The sequence below is a fragment of the Macrobrachium nipponense genome, chromosome 30 (assembly GCF_015104395.2).
Source record: "Macrobrachium nipponense isolate FS-2020 chromosome 30, ASM1510439v2, whole genome shotgun sequence".
Classification (NCBI taxonomy): domain Eukaryota; kingdom Metazoa; phylum Arthropoda; class Malacostraca; order Decapoda; family Palaemonidae; genus Macrobrachium; species Macrobrachium nipponense.
In genome coordinates this window covers 52,015,101-52,025,100 of record NC_087218.1, presented here as the reverse complement: position 1 = coordinate 52,025,100, position 10,000 = coordinate 52,015,101, and the positions used below count along the sequence as shown (strand labels likewise).

The following is a 10,000-nucleotide window of genomic DNA, read 5'->3' as shown; positions in this document are numbered from 1 at the left end:
CTGTTCTGCTATGAACGATGAGACGCCGTCCTATGTTTATGACATAGCTCATTATAGCGTGGATGCACCCTTAGAGTTGTATGTTGCAGCCTGCTCCAGGAGCAAGATCCTGTGCTGGCATAAGACCCCCTTAACAATCAACAACTAACACAGGTTCAACAGCGTCCACAAAGCTGTGAATGGCTACGAAAGTCTGTTGGAGTCAAGAAAAAAGGATATTAGGGATAATATTCCTAAGAACTGACAATGGAAGAGAATAGCCCATCGGCGCCACACCCTCAATATGGCAAAAACTGGAAGAGATTATGCCTCTGGCACCATCCCTTCCAGAGGGCAGAAACTGGATAGGATATCCCTCAGGAACTAACCCTTCAGAGGAGAGGAACTGGTCGAGAATGTCCTTTATAGCGCCACGACCCCCATACGTCAGAAATTGGTAGAGAATATCCTTCTGGCGTCACCTGGAAGAGAGTAGTATATCCTTCTGGCACCAACACCCTAGAGTCCAGAAACTTGGACGAGAACTTCCAGAGGTCAGAAACTGGAAGAAAATATCCTTTCTGGCGCCACCGCTCTCAGAGGTCGGAAACTGGTCGAGACTATCCTTCTGGCGCCAACCCTCCCAGACACCAGAACCTGGAAGAGAATATCCTTTCTGGGTCCAGTCCTCCAGAGGGCAGAAACTAGAAGAGCGTATCCCTCTGGCGCCACCCCTCCCAGAGGGCAGAAACTGGTCGAGGCTATCCTTCTGGCGCCACCCCTCCCAGAAGTCAGAAACTGGAGGAGACTATCCCATCTACGGCGCCAGCCATTCCAGAGAGGACAAAAAGTCGTATCATTTAATTATTCTTTTATTCCTCCTTCGGAAATGCAGTAACTTCTACTCCTCGAGACTATGTACCCTAAAGGACCAAGTAACGTCTTTCAATGTAAAATAAACATCTTCTAGAGAGTCGCAATTCTCTCTATGAGGCCAAAGTGGTTCAAATTAAACTACATGAGGGCCAACGATGTTTACTGCCGGTTCGTTTATGGCTCGGTGCCTTTTTTTTTGTTTTTTTTTCCTGCTTTTTTTTTTTTTTTTTTTTTTTTTTTGCTGCTATTGTTGTTGCATTTTTCGTTGTTATTTCAGCTTTTTTTCTTCTTCTTCATCATCATCATCATCATCAATATTACAAATAAATAATGATATTATTTTATTATTATTATTATTTATTATTATTATTATTATTATTATTATTATTATTATTATTATTATTATTATTATTATTATTATTATTATTATTAAAAATTTGTTGATATAAATTAACGCTATAGAAAAAAAGGAAACTGACATAGAGCCAAAATATATACTCATATATATAATTTATAAATTATATATATATAATATATATATATATATATATATATATATATATATATTATATATATTAAAAGAAGAATCTTTTTTGAATAAAATACCTCTATATGAATACGACAATAACAATTATATAACTGCAAACAAAAACATACCTTAATATTATTATTTTATTATTATTATTATTATTTATTATTATTATTATTATTATTATTTTATTATTATATTATTATTATTATTAAACCTGCTGTTGTTATCATTGTACATACCCATCAGTCTATGAACGTTTATCCTTACATAACAAAAAATAAACAGTAGTAGTCTGGAAGCCTTCATAATAAAAAAAAATAATAATAATGTAAGTCTTTTGGCCCTGAGGTCAAGAAGCAATCAGCCCAGCCACCCCTTCCCTAATTGGATCGCGGTTAATTGATTATCCGTTCAACTCGGGTCAAGTTGCTCTGCAATCAAGGACTTATCAACTTAGCCATTTATGCCTGTGTGTACAGAGCGGGTCAAATACCCGCGGATACCCCCGGATGTCGTAGAGACCAAAGTCCGATGCAAGAGCCTTTAAATGTAGAGTATGTTTTCAAATATAGAGCATATTTTTAAATATAGAGTATATTTGAATGACCAAAGTCCAGTGCAAGGGTATTTAAATGTAGAGTATATTTAAAGAATCAACGTCCAGTGCAAGGGTCATTAAATACAGAGTATATTTAAAGAACCAAAGTCCAGTGTTAGGGTTTTTAAATATAGAATATATTTAAAGGGCCAAAGTCCAATGCAAGGGCCTTTAAATATAGAGTATATTTTTAAATATTGATTATATTTATAGGACCAAAGTCCAGTGCAAGGGTCTTTAAATGTAGAGTATGTTTTTACATATAGAGAATATTTAAAGGAACAAAGTCCATTGCAAAGGTCTTTGAATATAGAGTATATTTAAAGAACCAACGTCCAGTGCAAAGATCTTTAAATACAGAGTATATTTAAAGGACTAAAATCCAGTGTGAGCGTGTGTCATTGTACCCTTAATGGCAGGAGATAGGTCTTGAAAATGGATGAATTGGACCTTAAATATACATTTTCTCTAGCACGCATAGAGATAGAAAATGATACTGAGAGTTTGTTGGGTGACTATTATATTTTGGTAAGTGCTTCATTTCGGTTCATGCTATGGAATGTTTAGTTTTTGCTTTTTATTTTTTCGTTTTTTTTACTCATCCCTTCCTAGGAAAGTAATATTTATATTATTATTTATATATATATATATATATATATATATATATATATAATTATATATATAATATATATATATATATATATATATAATATGAACCATCATATAAAATATCATACCTCTACGTTTTAGTGATAGTAGAGATTCTTTGCAGTTGCACTATGACACAATCTTTACGAGAGGTTGGATAGCAAGGTGGAAGAAAGAGAATATGAACGGAGGTACGGTAAAAGGAAGGTTAGGGGTTACACTTAGTTACCGTAAGGACACCATCAAGAACCTTGAATTAAAACCCAAAATATATTCTCATCTCACGGTCCACTTCGACCCGTAAACTTTTTCACACCCCTCTTCACCAAGCATAAACGCCGAGCATCCAGGAGAACTTTATAATTGTTAAGTAATTAACAAAACGGTGGAAAATGAGAGGAGGCCTTTTATCTTATTATTATTATTTTTTTTATCTTTCTTTTTAACTCGGCTGACTTTGACGAAAGCTCAACAATGCACCGGACTACCGCCTTGAGATGTTGAAGCTGAAGTTGTGTAAGAAAAATTATTCGATACTAAACATCTCAGAGGATAATTCTGTGCATTTGTAAAGTGAGTAACTAAGTAGTAAAATGGTTAGGACACTTTCACCATTGGCAAATGGTCACGGGACGCCTACGAGCGAGCGAAATGGGTGATGAAGACGATGTGATGGTGGTGGTGGCGCTGTTAATGATTCTATACACTTGTAGTGATTAGTAAAGTGGTTAGGACGCTTTCATCACTGGCAAGAGGTCCCGACGGCTGCAAGCGAGCGAAACATAAACGAACGAAGTTTAAAATACGTATAAAACAAAGACAAATCCATAGGAATAACTTAGGCTGGTTTCTCTGAACAAAACTGCATCTTCATGGCCTAAGTATTATAGTAAATCATATACCTGGTAGTTAGTCGACTGATGTGAGCTGCAACTTTGGTGGGGAAGGACATGGGGCTGGGTCTACCAACTTGATCCCAGCAGGCTACGTGAAAACCAGAACATTAGAGAATTCTGGAGCCAACTGCTCTGAAATATATATATATAAATATATATATATATATATATATATATATATATATATATATATATATATATATATATATATATATATATATATATATATAATATATATACACACACCACTTATATATATATATATATATATACAACACACACACACACACACACATATATATATATATAATATATATATATATATATATATATATATAATATATATATATATAATATACATATATATATACAATATATATATACTATATATATATATATATATATTAATATATATATATATATACATATATACACTATATATATATTATATATATATATGTATATATATATATATATATATATATATAAATATATATATATATCAAAATCCATGGAAGAAAGTGAGTGAGGCCTGGGAATTGGAACAAGTACTTTCGTAACATATTCTACATTTTCAAGTTCACACTGAATAAAAACATAGTTTACAGAGCTTTGTATGCAAAATTTATAGTGTTGGCAGAAGTCACAGGTTCATGATCCGGGCAACATGTTCTCCAAAAACCCAGGACAGGGAGAAGAGGATCAGGAGATAATCCAGGCCAGAGGTTAAAATTCCTGGTGCACGTGGCTTCAGTGAATAGACAGTGTCCAGAAGATTTCTTTAGTGATAGTCGTTGGCACTGGAGATTGTAGATGAATTATCCAAGTTAATGGAATGGTGTGCTTAAGCCAACGATCTGAAATGCCATTGTTTGTTAGGCCTCCTAAAAGAGCATATTGTGTTGTGGGATCATCTCTTTCTTTTAATCCTTTTGATGTCTGGCCAATATAGTAGATCTTATTGCAATCTATACAAGGGATGATGTATACAAGGTCGTTTGAATTGGACGGAATATCGTTAATTAACATATTTCTTAAAGTATTTTTATATTTAAGTACTAAATTAATGTCAATAGATTTTAGAATTGGTATTCCATATATACTATATATATACCTATATATATTATATATATATATATATATATATATATATTATATATCTATATATAGATAGTATATATATATATATATATATATATATATATTATATAATATATATATATATATATATATTATATATATAATACCATGCCTACACTAAAACAAACCACAAATCCACGGCCGAAAAAAACAAACAAATTTAATAAACGTCAAAAGTGGGAACACTGCGGTCGAAATCGCTGGAAATATCTGCCAACGATCGTCACGATCATCCTCCCTCTTCTCTTTTTTTTTTTTTTTTTTTCCTTTTTTTTCGTCACCACCCCAGTAACAAATGAAAAGCGTTCGGTGATCGCTTTCAAATGGACGCGCTGGGTTCCTATTTCTCTAGGATGAGAAATGAACCCATATTTCAGCAAAACCAATAATGAATATGATTTTCCCTTCACCCTCTTATCAGCAGTTGAGCTTTAAGCTGCCCTTGCGATATGCCCCACCCCCTCCTCTCTCTCTCTCTCTCTCTGTCTCTCTCCTTCCTCTCTCTCGATCTCTCTCTCTTCTCTCAATCGCTTTCTAAGATTATCGGTTTCATGTGTGACTGTGTTAGAGTCTCATTTGTTCTCTCCCATTTGCGTGTATATATATATATATATATATATATATATATATATATATATATATATATATATATATAGTATATATATATATATATATGTATGTATATATATTATATATATATATATATATATATATATATATATATGTGTATGTATATATTATATATATTATATATATATATATATATATATATATATATATATATATATATATATATATATATGCAGCAGATACATAATACATAAACACTTATAAAATAGTATATTTATAAGTATATATATACATATATATATATATATATATATATTTATTTATATGTATATTATACATATATAATATATATACTATATATATATATATATGTATATATATAATGTATATATATATTTATATATATAATTAATATATATTATATATATAACTATCTATATTATATAAAATATATATATATATATATATATCCTATTTATTATATGTATATATTCGTATGTTAATTATATATATATATATAATTATATATAATATATATATAATATATATAATATAACATATAATATATATATAGTATATATATATATACTATATATATATATTATACATATAAATATAATATATATATCATTATATATAGTATATATTATATATATAATAAGTATATATATTAATATATATATTAATATAATATATATATCATATGAAACAATTATATCCGTCCATTTATACTTTGTGTGCACGTGTGTCATTTCACATACCATACCCTTAAGAAAATAAAATGCATTGACATAATAAAAAAAAAAAAAATCAAATATTATCAACAACTTTTCTCTCTCTCTTTGCAGGTTACAAGAATAACACAGGGCCGGGAAATCAGTCACCAATCAGTCCCACGACGGAGGTGAATCATTTACGAATAATTACTGTCAGTGATTATCAAAAACCTCGCTAACTAAATAAAGTTCCACCTTCATCTTTAATATGCTAACAAAGATGGACGATTCCTGAGAAAGAGACTGTTCTAAAAGAATGAAAATTAGCAAAATGAACACTGAATTTATTTCTATAATGATTTCCTGAAGGAAGAAAAAAAATATTTAAAGTGAGTGAAAAACAAGTTTCCTTTGGTGTGACTGACGATTTTTCAACAAAGAGATAATAATAATACGAAGCAGAGAGAGTGAATAAAGGAAGAAGAAGGATGGTATAACGAAAGGTACGAGGACAGGAAAAAGGAACAATTGCTGTTTGGCGAAATTCTCTTCTCCACCATGTACGCCCTACTGTACTGCTCGGCCATTGTGATGCTTGCCAAGTCCGTGGCTGTGCAACAGTACGAGATTACTACTTCCGAAGGTGAGTGCCTGATTAATGGTTAGATTACCGTATGCTTATAAGAAAATTATAATATATATATATATATATAATATATTATATATATATTATTAACACATATACATATTTACATTACACATATACATATATTACATATTTACATATACAATTTATAATATTTATATATTATATAATATATGTATACTATTAATATATGTATAGACATATATATATATATATATATAGACCAATTATAATTATATTATTATATTATATATATATATATATATATATGTCTACAATTATATATATGTATAATATATATATAATTATATATTAAGTATTATAATAATATTAATATATGTACATATATACATATATATATATATATATATATAATATATATATACATTATATCATATAATATATATTATATACATTTAATATGCATTATATATATATATTACTTATATATTAATATAATAATATATTATTATATATATAATAATAAAAACATATTTATATATAATTTATATTATAATATATATATTAATATATTATATTTATATATATATATATAATATTAAATTATATGTATTATACATATAATAAGCTCTACATTTGATATTCGTTCTTTACATTACACCATATAATTACATTACACCACTATAATAAGCAAGACTTGTCAAATTCAGTGTCTTCATAATTCCGGAGTCCAAAAGAGTCCACCTACACACCCTCCTCCCCCTCACCCCCCTCCCCTTCACGAACAATAGGCCTCTCCCGCCCCCTCCCCCTTCCCCTCAAAAACATCCACAAGGAAGAAAAATTGTCATCAGTAAAACAAAAAAAAAAATGTTTCCTATAAATAAAATTTTTACCATAAGGAAAACATGTCTCCCCAGGGAAATAAATAAAAAACAAAAAATTCCAAATTATTGGAAAACGAAGAATAGTTTCTCATGATAAAACAAAAGAAAATTTTCCTATCAGGGAATAAGTATCTATATATATAATATATATAATATTATAGATATATATATATAATAATATATTTATAAGTATCTAGATCTCATTATATATATATAATATTAATATATATAATGTATATAATATATATAATATATATATATTATAGATAATATTATATTGTTATATATATATATATATATATATATATATATTATATATATAATCTTCACCAGCTCTTCACGCCTACAGCCACAAATCAGATCTCATTAAATAACAAAAGCAATAAAGTTATAGAAAGGAGAAAAATCCCACGGAAATTGAGGCGTCACTCAATAACAATAAAAGAGTAGAATAAAATGAATAACTTTTCCTTAGATCTTTAAGGAAAACCTGTAAATTTAGGGGAGACAAAAATCCTTGAAGATATTATCACGTGATTCCATACAAATAAATAAGAAATGGAGTCCAATAAATATCCCCTCCTTGGATTTCATGGCAACACCAACAACTCAAGAGAGAACCCCTCGCAGAGAGAGAGAGAGAGAAGAGAGAGAGAGAGAGAGAGAGAGAGAGAATTATATTAATCTGGAAATGAATTTATCAAAACCCCTTCAAGAGAGAGAGAGAGATATCAATCTGAAAATTAATTTATCAAAACTCCTTCAGAGAGAGAGAGAGAGAGAGAGAGAGAGAGATATCAATCTGAAAATTAATTTATCAAAACTCCCTTCAGTAAGAAGAGAGAGAGAGAGAGAGAGAGAGAGAAGAGAGAGAGAGAGAGAGAGAAAGAATGAATGAAACAACGATATTAATCTGAACAGGAATTTACCGCCCTGGGGCTGGGACCCGTTCAAAGATGTTCGTATATATTTCACTACGGACGGCGCCTCAGTATATATACTATCGGGGATAAGATCAAATCCCCCCTTTCTGGCAAAGTGTTTATCGCCCGATGTTCTTCTGTTTCCCTACTACGGGTGTTATGCAAATCGCCCTCTAGCGCGTGTGGGGGGGGGGGGGGGGGACGGGATTGTGGGGAGGCGGGGGAGGGGAGACCGTAAAGGCAGTAGCACCATCTATGAGATAAGGTGCCTCGCTGTCGAACTTCCTCTTCAAACTTAAATAGAAATAAGAAGGATATGGGATATGCCAGTGGAAATTGTACCCATAATCATAGGAGCACTAGGCACGATCCCAAGATCCCTGAAAAGGAATCTAGAAAAACTAGAGGCTGAAGTAGCTCCAGGACTCATGCAGAAGAGTGTGATCCTAGAAACGGCGCACATAGTAGAAAAGTGATGGACTTCTAAGGAGGCAGGATGCAACCCGGAACCTAACACACTATAAATACCACCCAGTCGAATTGGAGGACTGTGATAGAGCAATAATAAAAAATAATAATAATAATAATAATAATAATAATAATAATAATTAAAACCCACAGTAGTGTTAAAACTATAGTAATTTTTAATTTGTTAACAAATATATATATATATTATATAAATATATATATATATATATATAATATATATATATAATATAAATCACTATATTTTTAACACTACTGTGGCTTTAATTGTTATTTTAATATTATTATTATTATTATTGTTATTTATTATTATTATTATTATTATTTTATTATTATTATTATTATTATTATATTATTATTATTATTATTATTATTATTCAGAAGATGAAACTATTCATATATATATATATATATATATATATATATATATATGTATATTATATATATATACATATATATATATATATATATATATATATAACGTATATATATTATATATATATGAATTGATTTATATATATAACACTACTGTGGCCTTTAATTTGTCAATATTATAGCCTCGTTACAGAGGGTACCTTATTTCAATAATAATAATAATAATAATAATAAATAATAATAATAGATAGTGTACTTAGAAGCAGACCCTCTCTCAAGCATACTTTATTAAAAGTAATGGCTACTTCAGCAGCGTTACACTTTCCGTGCTACTTAGACAGGGTAGTAGAGCGCCTATGGAGGTCATGATCAAATACAGTCAAAATTGGTGTATAATATTTGAATTTCACAGATAAACGACACCGCTCCAAGATCAGTCCACCCTCAGCTTCCCAGCCCGAGGATGTCTGGCAGCTCCAGACGAAAGCTTGCTTGCTTCAAGAGAGAGAGAGAGAGAAGAAGAGAGAGAGAGAGAGAGAGACAATAATAATATAATATATATATATTATATATATATATAATTATACTATATATATATATATATATATATTTATATTTTATTATACACACACACACACACACACACACTATATATATATATAATATATATATATATATATATATATAGTATGTTCATGATATATGTATACATACATATATATATATATATATATATATACTATATTATATATTAATATATATATATA

The 10,000-nt window shown here is 29.6% G+C and overlaps 1 protein-coding gene across 3 annotated transcripts in view; it reads left to right on the top strand.

Moving 5' to 3' along the window:
* Nucleotides 1-10,000, top strand: part of LOC135202509 (inactive tyrosine-protein kinase 7-like) — a 197,062-nt gene that overhangs the window by 142,638 nt on the left and 44,424 nt on the right. For all 3 annotated transcript variants that reach the window (XM_064231942.1, XM_064231940.1, XM_064231941.1), the window contains exon 2: nt 6,088-6,598. In XM_064231942.1, the coding sequence (XP_064088012.1) occupies nt 6,514-6,598 (85 nt within the window). In that variant the 5' untranslated portion in view covers nt 6,088-6,513. The remainder of the gene's footprint in view (nt 1-6,087; nt 6,599-10,000) is intronic.